This window comes from Lepisma saccharinum, chromosome 3, assembly GCF_977018435.1.
Source record: "Lepisma saccharinum chromosome 3, izLepSacc3.1, whole genome shotgun sequence".
Taxonomy (NCBI): Eukaryota; Metazoa; Arthropoda; class Insecta; order Zygentoma; family Lepismatidae; genus Lepisma; species Lepisma saccharinum.
The window spans coordinates 131,398,771-131,416,610 of NC_139231.1; the positions used below are offsets into that span (position 1 = coordinate 131,398,771).

Below are 17,840 nucleotides of genomic sequence, written 5' to 3' on the forward strand. Positions count from 1 at the left end.
TAACAGAAATTCTTTAGTTTATTCTTAAATTTGTTAGGACTGAGGAGGGAGGTAATGGAGGGCGGGAGTTCATTCCATGTCTTTGCAGCTGAAAGTGTAAAAGACGATTTGAAAATTTCCAGGGATTGAAGAGTTCAAGTTTCGCTGTTCCTCTTGTTTTGTAGTTGCACATATAGTCTAATCGGAATTGGACCTACAGATTAAAGTGCTACCCGAACCACTATGTGCCTCCAATAGGTATCGAATTCGGAACCCCTTGATGACAAGGCGGCGACGATAACCCTACGCCATCGGAGAGGCCACCGCTCTAGTTAGTATTGTTACAATGTAGTATCTAATATTCCGTTTCGGTTACCGATATAACTATAGTTCATAGGAGCGGGCGGGCACACTTGAACTTCACGATCATATATCTAGAAACCTGAGATGAGAAATCTGACCAGCTCACTGTTATCGTTTCTTTGCTTGTTATCGTCATCCCTATCCGTTAGCCTTTGCTCCATTATTGCGAGGAAACGCTGGCGTAGAGAAACGCGAGAAAGATTGAAGTAGGGCACATTTCTTGTGCGAAATGAACATGTCGCGTAGACAGCTTGACGACGTACATGCTGGAATCTGGAATCTCCAGTAGAGCCTGGAGAAGGAAGTTAACTTCGTTCCAATACAAGGTGATCACTCAATGAGGAGAAACTAGATCTTTTTTTTTTTGAACATTCCTACGGAGAGAAGTATGTGCTGCGTGGGAAACATACATCTTGCGCAGGATGTATGTCTGTGCGCTGACCATAAATAATTGTTCGCGTAACGTAACGATGCCCTCAAGACAATGGGAAATTCTGAACCGTATTTATCACACAGGTTGCCCTCCGGTGGCGTTTTAACAGTAACACAAGACTTGATTTTGAAACAAATTGTCCCTTCTCACACGAGGAAGATCGCTTTTGAGTCAATTGTTCGATAAAGGGTGACCGAGTATCTGGCATGCGTGTGTGGCTGAACCATATGCAGCAGTAAAAAGAAATGCGAAAACGTGAGCACTTATGCTTTTAAAAATGGCTGAAATATTCTACCAAAATGAAATTTTCTTCTACAAACAGGTCGTCTTGTTATCATTGCATGTTTTAAAATTATACCAATTTCAAGACTGAGCTGCTATAATTGATTGATTGACTGAGTTCATGTCACTTCGCTTTTCTGCCACTTCGGCTAATCACGAAGATGAGGATGAGTGATGAAATTATGAAATTGATGGACGCACACAAAGAACACCCAGGTTGGGACCCCTGGCGTCGTATCGCGCTGAGCTAACCACTCCGCCACGGAGGTCGGCGGCAGAGCAGTAACATTTGATAATTCCTTCGTAATATTGGGTCATATTCTCTACGGCCGAGATAAAAAAATAAAGAATGGATGGTCCGAAATGTTTAAAATGTAATTCAGGCCGGGATTTTTATATGTGGATGCCCTACATCAACAATCTTGTGAAAGTTTTAGGTCAAAGTATCTATGTTTCAGATGGGTGGTTATATTTTTAAATGTTATATCAATTTTAAAATATTTTGTGGTCCAGTGAGGCTTCTTCACAGATGAAGGCTGGAAATTGTAGAAAGATCGAAATCCATGTTATTAAAGGTTCATTTTGTTTAACAGATTGAATTTACGTGGAACGACCCTGATCGCCAGTCGATCGTGAACTACCAGTAGCTCAGGGATATGTTTTAACGGCTCGTGAATGATTGGCTCACTGCAGGTATTGACAGCGATCTCGAGGGAAACTTTTGCATACTGACTGACGGATGACAGCCTGGTCAATATTACGAGAAGCAACAAGTTATAATCGTCCTATACACTAGAATCATTCTCAGTCTCACCCGGAACTAAACTTTGACACTGGATTTACTCGTGTACCAGTAAAATAATAGCCAATCAGCAAAGCCGAAAGAAAAAATATAACTTTAATGCGCTGGTCATGTCCGTCTATCCCTGTCAACAATCGGTATATTATAAACATCAGAGTTGAAAAAAAATGGGTGACTGATAGATGTACCAAAGCATCATAAAATAACCCAGTCGTCATATCTCACCTCCAGAGGGAATATTCAATCTAAAATGTTTTGTCGATAACCCCGAAACTAGTACAATGGTGCCTCGCATAACGAACGCAATCCGCTCCAAGACGGGTTTCCTTATGCGGGACGCTGTTTCCCATAGGTTACTATAGGAATAATTTCAATATGATTCCGAGCCAATTAAGGTGGAATACTCAGCTTCCATCGACCATCTCGCAAACTTTTCAGTAAGCTTTTCAATAAGCTGTCTAAAGTGGTTTGTTTCTCCCTCTTCTTCAGGAAACAGTGCGTGGCATTGTCATTGAACAGATTTACCATTCTGCTCATATCGTCGGAATTTCTTTTAATGCATTTATAACAATAGTTTGTTTCTTACATGAATTGTAGCCAGGCCGCTGCTTGTGTATAAATTATAGCACCCCGCGCGCTTGCTCGTGTAAGATAATGAAGCCTGCATGCTGAGGGATTAATCTATTCACGTGCGGTTCGTAATGGAGGACCGGGTTCGTTATGCGGGGAGTTCGTTCTGCGAGGCGTTCGTTATACGAGGCACCACTGTAAATCCGACAATGTAGTTACCGGGAATAAAAATGGTGCACCTAGATCCTGAAACACTCACTTCCATGCAAGGCGTTATGTGTGTTGCCTAACTGTACGGCGACAAATGTCAACCGCCTAACCGCAGAGTTAGGCAACACACATAACGCCTTGCATGGAAGTGAGTATTTCAGGATCTAGGTGCTCCATTTTTATTGCCGGTGGCTGTAAGTTTAACAATTTATTTATTACCCTGCCCATCTGTCTATTGAAATAAATAATTTAATTACATATTGAATTTACATGAAGCAGGATATTATAATAAAAAATGCAACCGCCCTAGGGGGCTCACCATGTACTTTCAAGTAAGGGAAGTAGCTTCAGTCAGGATTAAAGATAGCTAAATTTTCCAGGGTTTTTGTTCTTTGACTTTTATGCTGATATGGATTGTAAAGCAATTCCGTACATTTGCTATAGTCGTAAGAAATGGTTATTTTAAAAAAAATGAAATATCAAATGGATAGAGGCATGCATATTTCGTTTTTGACGAAAACACGAAATGTGAAATAACACATTCTAATGTTAATTTTTCATGTTTCTGAAAGTTGTGAGGTGCATTTTCCTACCCTGTTTTGTCACGAAATCATGCGAAATGAACTGTAAAAAGCGAAATAGACTCTCAAACACGAAATTTACCGTTTATATACCGACGCGACACTTTCTGAAGTCTGAAATACCCTGTGAGTTATACAATTCACGGAAAATTGATTAATTCTGCTGTAAATATTTGAGAAACAAAAATGGACCCCTTTATACAAAAATAAACTTAATATTATGGTAATGATTTAATGTGCTATTAGAAGGGATATGTTTATTTTGTGTAATAGTGCAGTTTTTAAATCAAGTTTGGGATTATATTCACATTTTTTAAAACTAAAATGTCATTTTATACGGCACTTTTTCACCGCTATAACAGCGAATTTTTTTTTTTTTTTTACAGCTTTTGAACCCGAAATTGACCCTGTTTTTGTACCGAAATTTTGCTTTTTTTATTTACCAAAAATATGTGCCTCTACAAATGGATAATTTGAGGTAATACACATGCGATCATATGGCGTTGTTCGTTTTATTCAAGGACATGTAGTTTAATTTTACAATTGCCGACGAGGATGCAACTCCATGGCTCCATGAGTTCGGCGATCTCTGATCTTGCTCGCTGTCATGTTTTCACCAATTTTATCCGATCGCAGTAAATGCTTCGTAAGTGAAAACGGCGTAATGCGAAATGTGTGTAAGCGAGACGTCGCCATCCTGTCTGAATGTGGAGCAAGTAATGATGCATGTTGATAAAAGCTCGCGTTCTACGTGATCGCCATCTTGAAATGGGGAAGTTCACGGTAACGTTTTTCCTGTGGCGTGACTGGAGCGAATTGGGACATTCCTTGGAGGATTATGATGATGATGCATGAAACCAGCAAGGGAGAAAAAACAGTGATCAGGGTCGTGGGAAAAAAAATCGGACAGGTCGGATTGGGTATGTGCCTGTCGATTAGAGAATCAGCGAATGGGGAGTCTGCATTTGTAACGGCCAAGAAGTGACCTATTTTGTTTCCATTTACTCAGAAAATTTCCCTGCGAGTGGCTAAAGTTTCGTACCACATTAAGCAATGCAGGGAAAGTTTTCTGCTAATACTGAGCACAAAGAATCATTTTTAGAACAGAGAGGAGGCGAATAAAAATTGAAGACATCTAAATTGTCCATCATTTCTCTGCTTCGATAAAAGCAACTGGCTTTAACCGGGCAGAAATCTCTCGAGGTGACGAGTAATGAAGAATAATGATGTGAGCTGCTCCGCTTTCCACTTGCAACCCTATAATACTTGATGAATATAAATTGTACCCTTATAAGCCTTTTCAGCGTCTTATTTATATCCTTTGATCGTTAATAAAAAAGATCAGTGTCTTCAAGAAAGTCGTAAGTAGTCGAGAACCGTGTACCGTAAACTTATAGCTACTTGTATGTCTTACACGTACTTATATTTCACTACCGGTTGTAATAAGTAGGCTTAATTTTGTTAATAAATTTATGTTCAGCACACCTCGAGATCTTTTCTGGAATTCCAGCCGGAATGTGGGTAATCTTTTGCACAAAGTTATTGGACTAACGAGGTTGTAGCGACCGCAGAAAAATGATGCTGAACCGTTGTTGGAGAATTTCTACACCTGGGCGAGAATAAAAATCATTCTCCCCTGCGCTCATCTCAGCAAATTCAAATATAAACTCGATTTGACTCTTACAGAAAATCTGACTTTGCGAGTGGAAAATTTCACTTAAGTTTATTTGCATATCATCAGACCTAAGTGTGAAAATAACTTGAAACTAATAACTTAGAATTATTCATTAATAATAACAAAGATGATAGCAGAGATAAACGGTGATCTTTTCCCCTGCTTGGGAAACGAATTAAAGATGCAGAGATGGAGAAAGAAAATTTATAGAGGGGGAACTTCCCAGGCATCCATCCCTCATTTCGAAAACAGGCTAAAATGCTTCAGGAAAGACGGGATTAGGCTAGCCTACCCATCCAACACCCACACCCGCCGCGTGCTTCTCTGAGGAAAAATCTCACAGCTTAAGTTTAGTCCTTATCGTATCAGAAAACCAGTTGCAACTTCGCTGTCATGTGTCTCAGCTCGTGACTTTATCGTGGAACCCATCCGAAGAACGTCGGTCCCCGCATTAGCGTGAACGCTCGCGCAATAAAATGCTAATTATGTACAAGCGGTCACCTCAACGAGTACAGCTCGTCCGGCATACACAAGAACCTCTTCAGCGAGACATCTTGTCTCATGGAAATGCCTGCTGCACGTGACACGAATGCGGGAGAGCACGATCCTTGTCTCCTTCGATCGAGGAAAGAGAGTTCAATTTTCAATTCATGATGGGAGGGGAAGCCTTGCTTCGCTGCCGGGTCTTTAGCGCTGTATATAAAAAAGGGAACAAATTGGTCACGGGCAGATGGCGCACGCTGAGCGAATTTTTGTCGTGTACAAATTGCACTATGCCGCCACGTTTTAACAATATGCTCGTTTCACCTCGTTACTTTTGAGAAGCCATGTTATTATGTGGCTGGTTCCGTTTGCATTTCTTACGGCAACATGCCCCAAGCAACGTGAAATTAACAGTTTCTCATGCGAATTGTGTAAACAAAGATTCTGGCCTGTTGCAACGAAATTATTGCTTCCGAAGCGAGCTGATTGCATGCCGGATAACTGAAAGTTAATGAAATATATGCCGAGCGATGATTTCAGTAGCCCGTTGCCTCCACCTCGTGGGATAAATAAGCAGCTGGCGAGATTGAGTAACTTAGCTGCACTAGAACTCATCGATTGGTTTTCAAGGACGGTGTCTTTCGAAGGGTGCTCCGGCGTCTGCGACGAAGTAAACAAAAACCCATCAAGAGCACCTGCCAAGACTTTTTTTTCTTTTCCAAAGCGTTTCCAATTCTATGCCTCCTCATATCATACCAGAATTCATTTACTAATCGAACAAGCAAGTTTTCAAGTACACACACAAAATGAAGGTAAGGTAAAGGCATATGGGGTGATGTGGAGGTAGAGATCCACATATTGTTGATCTCGGCCATAATTGGGATGATGCGATCAAAGTCACGCCCGGCTGACTTTACCCCCTAGTGCTGTCCCCAGGTACCCATTGATACAAGCCACTCAGAAACAGGGAAACTACTGAAAAATTTCCTGGTCCAGAGCCCCGCCCTGGGATTCGAGCCCGGTTCTTCCGCGTGGTAGCCAGAAGATTTACAAACTGAGCTACCGCGGCCCCTAAATGCATCAAATCTATTTACCAGAAACGCATCGGGTGATGCACTTAAGTGTGCTTTTTCGCCTTTGAAAAGAATGAGGTTTAAAGTTTGCTTTTTTGCATATTATTTTTTGTTTGTAGGAGATATTTTGTTTTAGTAACTTTGTAAAGATTTACTATGAGCTGACAACTGTGACCAGGCAGTAGTCTGCTTTTTTCCTACTGCAAGATTCTGTAACATACGTACAGATGTATATGTAGGGAGCAAGTACTGCCAAATCTTTTTTTTTCCCCCGTTCTTCATGTATGTAGAGTTCTTGTAACCATTTTTGTTCTACTGATTGGAATTTTCGTTAATTCTTTAATAAATAATTCAACATTTATAAAGGTAACGCCAAAGTGCATCATATGATGCAAGTGAGTATTTTTTTTATGTCGATCTGTAGCGATTTTTGAAGTACCCTCCTGCATCTTTCTCGATGATGCATTTAAATATATGGTCTGAGCTACAGACTTCATGCATTTTGTTGTTTCAACTGATGCATTTACTTTCCTGTGTGTACGGAGAGCATGGGATAAGATGAGGCTAGTATGACACTGCATCGTATAATTTCTGCTTTTTGCAACCTCAACACTAACCAACTTTGGCAAGGACGCCTATGTTTCAGACATTATGAGCTATCTTGTGACAATATTTTATATCCACTGCGCAGTTCATTCCCTTTCGTCATACTGAGAAATATGCCCTAGAGCCAACTTGATGTTAAGCAGGCACTTCGCGGCTTTCCATTGATACAAAAAGATTAGACAGGCACAATTCTGTTTCGTTTCCTTTATTTAAAGAATAAAAACTTTGTTTTTTGTTTTATCCCAACGGTCAACAACCCTCACGTTTCACTTCCTTCCGTAATTGATCGTCTTTATTCTACCTCAATTCTCTTTCGCTCCCTTTTATCCTGAATGGCTTCATGCGGTTTCAAAAGCATTCTTTTCACAACTCTGAAATTGCGTTTCCGTCTTTAGGAAATGAAGCTTCTTCCATGGGTAAATATTCTTTGGAACTACTTATCAATGTTTCACCTCTACAGACGAGATACATAGAAATATCTATCTCACTTCTATAGGAAAACCATAACTTTTTATATCCATACCTTATATTATGTTCTCATTGTCTGAACGAATACTTCCTACAGTACTACATCGTTTTGTTGTGTCTGCATTGCACTTACAAGCAGCTCAAGAAGATCCAAATTAACTCGGAATGAAATCTAAATCTGGCTTTCAGTTTCAATAAAACTTGTCAGATCATATTACCATATTTTTTTCTAGTTTTCTGGATATTTTGAATTAACTTTCGAGAAAGCTTTGTAGGGCTTGGAAGTTGATGGCTAAAAATTTGTCTGTAAAATGACGCAAAAAGACTTTAAAGACGGCCTTGGGCATATTTATTTCGGTTGTTAATTATGTTGCCAATGTGAATTGATTCAATTTAGTGGGCCTCTCCGATGGCGCCTTGTAATCAAGGAATCCCGGGTTCGATTCCCGGCGGAGGCACATAGGTTCGGATCCAACTTTAAACTGTAGGTCCAGTCCCGATTAACCTTCCTGTGCATAAAGTGGACTTAAAACACCAAATCAATGATTCAATGATTCATTTTAGAGTGTCGTCCTAAGCAGAAAACTAATTGATCAATGGAGTTAAATTTGAATCGCATCACAACTTAGAGAATGTCAATATGCCCTCAGTATAATCTGATACGGATATGTAAATCTAGGGCTGTGCAGTAATTCGATATAGATATTATTAATATTAACAATACCGATAATTTCATGATCGTCAATATCGATCTCGTAGTCGATATACTATACACCCAGAACCCAATGTGTCAATCGACACAAATATGTTGACTCCAATGACACATTAAAGTACATAAACTGTTAGAGATGCACTTTTAGGTGCATCAAAATACACGCAGAACTGTACAAAAATGACGCTTTTGTCATCTTCTGTTTTGTGTGATGCACTAAGAATGCATCAATTGGGAGAATCAGGTACGATCATTTCAAAGAAACTCAAACCACACGTTGGTTTACCAAAAGTACATCACCATCATCTGATGAATTTCGAGTTCTGCGTATAGATATATAGAATCAGTGGATACTGAAAATAAATTGTACTTCGATATCGATATTGGATTGTCTTGTGTAAGTGTTGAGGCCCTTGAAAGGATCTTTTTTTTTTGGTACCTTTGACAGAGGGACGAGTGGAGCTGCAGGTTTGCAAACAAACACGTGACAATCAGAACCGACCTTCTAGTGGATACATATGCAGTTTCCTTACAACGCACGCCCTCTTGCAGTGGCCTCCACCTTAATTTCAATCACAGAGTTTTTCCACTCCTCGGACAACCGGATGAGGGCGTTGGGTGATGCATCCAGGAGAACAAGACCAGCGTGTCTTTCGTCTGTGTAGTGGAAAAATGATTCGCAGCTGGAGACAGTGCGATGTCTGTTCGAGTGACAGCGCCCCGAGAAGGAACCTCACAATGGACGCCACAGAAAAGCAAAATATTCCAGACGACCCCTCCCTTCTTTCAGAGGCATCCAATGAAAAAAAGTCCATTGTGAGTCAAAACCTGGCTTGCATTCTAGGCCACCGTCTGCACTTTTGATGCAATCGCAACATCCATCGGTCGTAAAAGTTCGCGTTTAAAATTCTGCTGCACTATGCCCCGGGGCGCCAAATATTCGACTAGCATTTTTTCCCCGACTTTTTTTTCACGCTCACCGTCTTTAACACTCATTGCAAGAATGAAGTCAGTGTCAACAATAGTACTTTGTTTGATAAATAGATTCTACGTGCTCCTATTGGTTAATTCTAATGTCAACATATACGAGGGGTATTCAGAAAGTGTGTCCTGGTAATCTGCTAAAAATAGGATACAGACATATGTCGCACATGTGTTATGGTCAGAGTCCTTACACCATAAAATACTACTCGATATAGTGATCTATCGGCATAATGATTAGTGATGTATTAATTATTTAATTAATATATTGTAGAGTGCCATATTCTACGTGACGCTACAATATAGTGGTGATGACCATATCGAGAAGTGATCTATGATGTAAGGATTCTCATGACAAATTTGTGTATCCTTTCTTTTAACCCTACTGGAACGCGGTTTCTGAATACCCCTCGTACATATACACGCTCGTTCAAAGGCATACTCACATGCACACACACAATTCCTACCCGAGGGACACCAGCTTTAGAAATAGACCCCGCATATTTCACGTGGCAACAAACACTACCTGCTAGATATAGAGAACCGGGGCAAAGTTGACTATGCAGAAGATAAGCCAATCACGACTGCACGTAAGTTTTACACGGTAACACGAAGCTCTAAAATGTGCCTCCACCGAAAATCGAACCTGCAATTCCTTGATTAGAGGACGACATAGTTAACTACCGTGCATTCAAACAGTGGCGAATTAACGACGTTCTCAGGTACTGGGTGATGTCTACTTAAGCTTGACTTTTATTTTTAAATGTGAAGGAATGATTCCTTAATTCTAGGCGTCAAAGATGAGAGATCGACCGTTTATATTAGCGATGGCTCAAGAAAGGACGATCCAAGACTGTCGCGTTTCGAGATGTATATCCTTGTCTCGTTCTCGATCTCATTTCGATTTTTAATCCGTCTAGTTTTCGAAATATATAGTACAAACGACATAGGCTTTCGTAACCACGTAATGCATGCATATGTATCTAAACACCAGAGAAACTACACAAAGATCCACATGAATGCTCTAGAAGGAATTCTAACGAGATATAATTTTTCAGATATTGGAATATAATAGCGGTTTCTGGAAAGGAGAAAAATTTGAAAACAGCTTCGCTGACGTTGGCGACAGGTCCACACGAGCCTTAAGATTTATTGTTAAGATTTAGCCGTCCAAACTACGGGCCACATCCAGCCCGACAAGGTTTCTTGTATGGCCCGCCGTTGTGCTGATAACGACCTATAATTTTATTTTCAGACATTGCCTTCAGCGTAAGTAAAGGGTGTCTAAGAAATATTTTCGTTTTTAAAACTATTAAAATAAATACTTATTTTTTTTGTATAAAGGTAAATTTATTACCAAAAGAAAGCTTAAACATTAAATTTTTATTTGTGGAAAACAGCATTGGACAAATGGTGACCGTTCATGTTTTCACATTCAATTATTCTTGAACTAAAGTTTTCGATCACTCGCCGAAGCATTGCACGAGGAATAGCATTGATTTCATCTGTAATTCTTTGCTTCAATTCTCTCAAATTTTGTGGCATTGGGGTGTATACCTTACCCTTAAGGTTTTTGGGGTTTTCCTCTGCAGAGTATCGGCAGTTCTGTTTATTAACATGGCCGTTTATGTGAAAATTTGATTCATCAGAAAACCATATGTTATTGTAACCATTGAAGCGATCTCTCATTGTTCTACAGAACTCTAATCGATTGGCAGGATCTTGTGGTTTTAATTTTTGTGTAATAACAATTTTGTATGGGTGGAAATGCACATCCTTGCGAATAATGCGATGAACTCTCGACTTATGCAAATTAAAAGAAGCTGCACGCAGTCTTAACGATTGGCGAGGATCCTCACCAACAGACTGGCGCACACGGTCAGCGTTTCTGTTCGATCTTCATGATCTTGGACGTCCGGGCGGTTTACTCATCATAGTGCTTCCAGTGTTTTCAAACTTTCTCACCCAATATTTAATTAAATTTGCGCTTGGGACGTCTCTCATTCCTGCCAGGTTATAATGATGCCTGTACAAACGACGCACAACAAAATGAAAATCATTATTTTTGTAAAACGCACGAACACAAAAAGCACGTTGCTGCCCCGTAAAACGCTCCATGGCAACTAAATATTAACAATGTTGCCAAGCGTTTGCGATCTATCTATCTCCTTTCTCCGTAATGTGCGAATTGCCCCAGAGGGCGGATTCAAAAACGAAAATATTTCTGAGACACTCCTTATAATGTAATATGGCCCGAGAGGAATTGTCATGTAGTTGGCTGGCCAAGTTACGACGCCCCTGTTCTAGACATTGCATCGGAGAGACTATCGGCAGATACAGTAGAATGTCTACAAGGATATCTTTAAAAAATGCAAGAAAAACTGCTGCATCATGGGTGTGGCAGATACACGTTGTAAAGGACGTTAGAATAAACAAGTGGCAGATGTTATCGGCGCTCACCTCCTCCTGTTTTTACCACGGCAATTATGAATTCAATGACTCGTTCCCCTTCCCCCACTTCACCTACGCCTGTCGGACAGCCGTGGACTGCGCATCGTCATTAATTACTCGAGATCTCGCAAGAGGCCTCCACCCTTGGAGAAGAAAGATGAATGGTCCAGAGACGGAGGTTGTGCGCTTGAATGCAATGTCCGCCAACGGTCAATGAATGAAAAGGCTGTTGATTAGATTCTCGCGAACAGGTTACATGCAGGGTGGAGTTTCGCTCTCGTGGAATGAAAATTTCTTCCTCGCTAATTTCTTTTTCGCACCTGATCTGTCACTCGAAACAAAGCAGCGGTGGTAATAACTTACGTGGATCCCTCACCCTCCACACACATACAGAACCTTGGCAGTCTCTCCTCCTCGTCTCGAGTTGTAAATGCCCGTCCCATTCTCGGTCTTGTCTCGATTTATAGACACACATCTCGTTCTCGTTTCGATATATATAGTATGAACAACGTATACAGCGTTCAACAGATTATTTTTTTAACGCATGGAAGTAATGAAGCTAATCAATTTTTCTTGAGGAGGTTTTTTTCTGCTTCATGTCTCGTTACGACACTACGAACCCCAGAAACCCGGAATTCTATCGTGAAAATATGCAACCACGCAGCACAGGCTGACACGTGTCACTAATAGAGTAACTTTGGAATTACGACAAAGAAAATGTATGATTTTATAAATAATAATCAAGTACATACCAAAGTCTCGAACGAGACCGAGTGATAAGAACAAATTTGTGAAGGACACACACAAGGAATACCCATGCCCAGGCCGGGATTCGAACGTGGGACCCCGGGCGCCATAGCCCGCTGTACTAACCACTCCGCCATGGAGGTTGGCTCGTCACGTCTCGTTCTCGTCTCGATTTTTACAAAGCCGTCTCGGATTCTAATTTCGAGACTAGAGCGAAATCCATACCCAGGTCGGGATTCAATCCCGCAATCTTTGGCGAAGAGGTCCTGTCGGCCACTGAACCGAGGTGGCACACATTTGGATAAGACAAACTATCCACATAGAAAACCGTCAGCATTGAACGGATAGCAGGATAAGCAAGCGGGTTTCAAACGGATATATAAGATTATCGGTGCGCGTCTTTTTCATTTAGCGGCCTCGTCATGGATGTTTTTTATGACTGCCCGACAAGGCTCTGCAGAGAATGTGCTGATTCCATCTCCCCGTGGCCCTGAGGGGGGTCCCCCGTCTCCATATCCCCGCGGCTGTTGACTCGCCCAACAAATTACGTTGGCGAACCGCCCGCGAAGAAAGAACACAGACGTGGATTTTGGAATTCCCGTGAAGGACGCAGCAGCTAGAATAAGTAGTGGAGGCGCCAAACGAAGCAGCCGCGCCGTTTCACAAGCATATGCTCGGAGCAGATGAGGCAGGCGACCTTCGCTCCCGTGTTTATGAAAAATAATCCTCATTGACAGGAATCCTAGCTGGGTTTCTCCATCAGTGGGCGTGAATCACCTTCAGGAATGCTTGAAACACATGTTGTTGCCTCGAGTGTTCTCTTAATGCAATATTTGATGGACATTTTTCGACCTCCCCCTCTTTCTGGGGTCGTTCCATTTATACACGAGGATCCAGAGCCAGGACCGAACTAGTGTTGCCCACGAGACGAGACTTTGGCCTGTCTCGTCTCGTGGAGTCTCGTGGAAATGCTGTCTCGTCTCGAAAATATTCGTTTGTCTTATGACACATGCTCAATCTCGTCTCGTCTCGAATTTTTAAAAGCCTGTCCCGTCTCGTCCCGTGGGCAACACTAGACCGAACACAGGTCTTTGGTGTTCGAGTGAGGTATGCAAGGATTTATCAGTGACCGCGCCAGAAAAAAATGAACGGGGAGGATAATATTTTCTGATGGTACGCAACGGTACGCCGACACCTTTTTCATAGGGAAGAGAAACTAATAACATGATATTTTAACGGAAGAAGTATGTGTGTGTGTTCAATTGCACAAATGAGGGAATAAACAGAATAAATGCTCACGTCTTATCCATGATTCGAACCTAGGAACCCTATCTGCTAGGCAACCACTTAGTCACAAAGCCTGTCTAATTTTTCATTTGGTAAGAAAGAATAAGCGATAACTAAGCTTTTTGAATTTGATTTACAGCATGTCATTACATATTAATTACTTTTTATTCTTGATATTTAACGTCGATTTTCTTCCAATTTTGGTTAATCGCGATGATAAGAATGAGTGAGTGATATGATGAAATTGATAAAAGGACACTCACGAAGAACACTCATGTCCAGACCAGGATTCGAACGCTGGACCCTTGGCATCGTAGCGCACTGTGCTAACCACTCTGACACGGACGTCGGCACATATTTAACTATATATTTCGCCATATTCTGCTACCCTACATGTTTTATAACATCATTAAAATCAATCCAGGCTCTGCATATCACATGAACGCTCATAAATTTGGAATCGAACCACGCAAATGTTACATTGGATATCATTGACAATTTGTAAGAGAAAACTACTTTTTCCGCCTTTTATTTAAATATATTTTTCTTCCTATGGTAATTGTTGATACAGTTGTAAGTCGCCAAGGGACGGACGACAGCGAGTTGAAAGTTGAGCAGCACACGTATTCATCATTTACGTCGACACCTCCTCAACACACATTCCTTCCCGCCGACTACGTTCCATCAAATGGGGCTCATAAATTTTACGCTCCGCTTAAAAAAATAAGTTGTCGGTTGGGTTTGCAAATTCAAAACCCCCTTGTGCGCGCGCACATACACAGACACGCACGTCAGTCTTGCCTCAACCTGCAGATCATTCAACCGTTCCGGAAAAAGGAGAGATTTTTGCGCGCTGTCACCATAATCGATGCAACCCCATTGGTCGCATCTTGCCGAGCGCGGACCTGAGAGAAATATCAACGATCCCGCTTGGATCATTTATCATTCCTTCGTGTACTTCTCAGCAGCTTTCAAGTTCTCGACTTGCCGCGATTTCTCACCTGTTCTGTCTTCCGTAGGGTCTGCTCCTCACCCCTCCCTTCAAGAAGGTGTTGCACACATCTAAGACACATTGTATCTTTGTCCTATATATTCTTCTTTGCGTCAAAGTGCTACATACACATGTGAAAATCATTCCCCTGGTTTCGTATTATTTCATGTGCTTGTATAGCCGACCAACAAAGACATAGCATGTCTATATATTAGGAGACAATAAAGTTCCTCCGTACGGTAGGTAGAACTGTTGCTGTTAATTATCGTTAGCATACACATGTAAAGCATTTTTTATATTAGTTATTTCCTCGTTTAATAAGTATGTTCAACTCACAAAATCCTCGTTGAATCCTTCCAGCATTTTCATGACATTCGTGTTATTAAAATAGTTATTCTTCTGCCATCTGTGGCCAAACTGTGAACTATGAAGCTATACACAAAGCAAATTCAAAAGATATAGAGTATTATTCTGTTTTGATTGATTTGGTTCATTTTACTTCATTTTTCTGCCACTTTTGGCTAATCGCGAAGATGAGGGTGAGATGATGACACTAATGAAGAGACGCTAAAAAAGAACACGCATGCCCAAGCTGGGATTCGAACCCGGGATCCCTATTAATTAATTGGCAAAAGAACAGAACAAGAATCCAGCGAAGGATGTTGATCACTACTCTTCATACCGTTTCTACCACAATTTAGGATTGCGCGATTGATTGATTGATTTGGCATTTTAAGTCCACTTTATGCACAGCTAATCGCGACTGGACCTACAGTTTAAAGTGGGATTTGAACAACTATGTGCCTCCACCGGGTATCGAACCCGGGATCCCTTGATTACAAGGCGACGACGCTACCACTGCGCCATCAGGGAAGGATTGCGCAAGTTCGCGTACTACCCAATATCTCAAATCCCACTGGTTTCGCCAGAATTTTTTTTTCGCGGTGGAGGAAATATCTTTTTGTGGCTCTCTTTTGGTGAACATGCTTGTTAAGAATCTGTTTTTCTTTCATTTCCTTTTTGTTTATATTATCTCTCTTTCCATATTTCTATACCTTCTCTTATCTTTCTGCATCTGTTTATATCTCTCTCTCTCTCTCTTTTTCCTTCATTCTTTTGTCTCCTTCTGTTTCTCTGTCTCTCTTTTCTTTTTTCCTGCCTCGACCTCTTTCTATTAATCACTGTTTATTATTCTTTCTTCATTTTTATTCTTCTCTGTGTGTATGCTTGTCATTCGAGCAATATTATATACATATAAATGAGCACCCAGTGTTATTAAATGAAAAATAAGCTGTTAAGCTCTCCTATGAATGTTGACAGACTGTCTTGTTTTATTTCAGAAATATCTTCATCCACTGAAAAGCCCAGAGAACGCTGGACTGGTTGATGCTGCATTGGTAGACGAAATCTTTTATCAAGTGAGTATGTCATTTATTACACGTATTCTGTTTTTGATGAAAGTAATCCAGTATACTTTCATTTCCAATTTAGGAATGTGATGTTTTAAAGATGATGTGTGCATCGCACGAGTTCTTTAATTTTAGGAATGCTAAATCTGAGCCCAAAAACGAACTTTAAAAAAAGAAGTGAGACTAAATTGCCCAGGATTTTTTTTCTTTTTAGTTCTACATTCGGTATTTCAAAAAATGCTTTTTCACAAATTGCATGTAATGTTCCCCGACATATTTTCACATCGTTTCATATTTCGAAGGGCCCGCTGCTTCATCAACGAATGATCTCCCAGGGGTCGCGAGCCCCGGTAGAGGCATTTAGTGGTCGGCTCTACTTCAGTGAAGTCCAATGTTTGTATTGAATATTAGTAGTGTAATCAGTGAACCAGTGATTAAACGCAACGATCTGAAACAACCCCGATTGGGTAGTTATAACGTCTTCGCCTTGTAATCATGAATTCGATACCTGGTAGTGATTCGGATCTCACTTTAAACTGTAGGTCCAGTTCCAATTACCCTACCTGTGCATAGGCTGGACTTAAAACAAGCGTTGACAAACTTTCGAAAGCAACTGTTAAGAGAGAAGTGAGAGCCTTGGAGAACCGGAAGAAAATGGAAGACGTAGAAATCTCCACTCTCCCTCTTCTGAACTCACGAACTCGCAAATCAATCGAGAACGTGCAACGTACAAATTGCAAGTCCTTGCCAACGCGAGCTTGCCCTCTTAGCAGCCAATTGCGAGGAGGAATACAAGACGATTTCTCCGCCTCTTAATTACGTTGGAAATAGTTTTCCTCTTCGCCTTTTCAAGGAGCAAAGTGCACGCGGCCTTTTTAATCACTGTGCGAGTTCTGCAATGTCCACTTCGTAAGTTCATGAAATGCATTAATTGCCATCCACATAAAGAGTATGCGTTTGACCCGTAACTTTCTCATTTCGCAGGTTGACTGTTTCAAAGTTGACCAACTTAATGTTCCTTAGTTCTCCTTCCTATCTGTTTCATTAATGTGAAACTGTCTTTTTGTGTGACAGGATTTGCTTTATGTATTTAATTTTAGCCGTTCCATGTCGTTACGTCATTTGGTTGATGATGATAACATGCATTAGATGAAAGGACAAGCACCATGGAACATCCATACCCAATCTGAGACTCAAGTTTGAATTTGAGTTTTTGTTCTAAGCCCACTTTATGCATAGATACGCTAATGGGGACTGGATTTACAGTTTAAAGTGACATCCGAACCACTATGCGCCTCCACCGGGTATCGAAGTATCTGAGATCGAATCAAGAACCTTCGGAGGACAGTTTGTTAGTGCACACTCAATTGGTTTAGATTGTTAGCCTGCTGTATATTATTATCAATGGTCTTGTGTGGCGAAGTATGGTACATTTCAGTAAATATAAACAGTTCGCACCACTTTCAGCTCTGTTGCTTGCTTGAGTTTGTTTTTAAGTTCATTTTGTGCTCAGATAGCCTAACCGCGGCTGGACATACAGTACAAAATGATATCCGAACCACTACTGTTTACGGAACACCGGGAACCTTTGATTACAAGGCTGTGACTTTACGACCCATCGGGGTGAATTCAGGTAGTTGCGTTTTATTCTTAAACGCTAGTTCACAGATTTTAAAATACAAAATTCAACACGGACATACAGTAGGTCTACATTAGAGTGGAGCCGACCACTGTGTA

The 17,840-nt window shown here is 40.9% G+C and overlaps 2 protein-coding genes across 2 annotated transcripts in view; one reads left to right on the top strand and one right to left on the bottom strand.

Moving 5' to 3' along the window:
• Nucleotides 1-17,840, bottom strand: part of LOC145985415 (ATP-dependent DNA helicase Q5-like) — a 360,878-nt gene that overhangs the window by 277,538 nt on the left and 65,500 nt on the right. The gene's annotated exons all lie outside the window — the stretch shown is intronic.
• The window catches only part of LOC145985414 (uncharacterized), a 254,264-nt gene that overhangs the window by 149,105 nt on the left and 87,319 nt on the right, over nt 1-17,840 (top strand). The window contains exon 3 of the mRNA XM_083119412.1: nt 16,035-16,112. Coding sequence (XP_082975538.1) covers nt 16,035-16,112 — 78 coding nt within the window. The remainder of the gene's footprint in view (nt 1-16,034; nt 16,113-17,840) is intronic.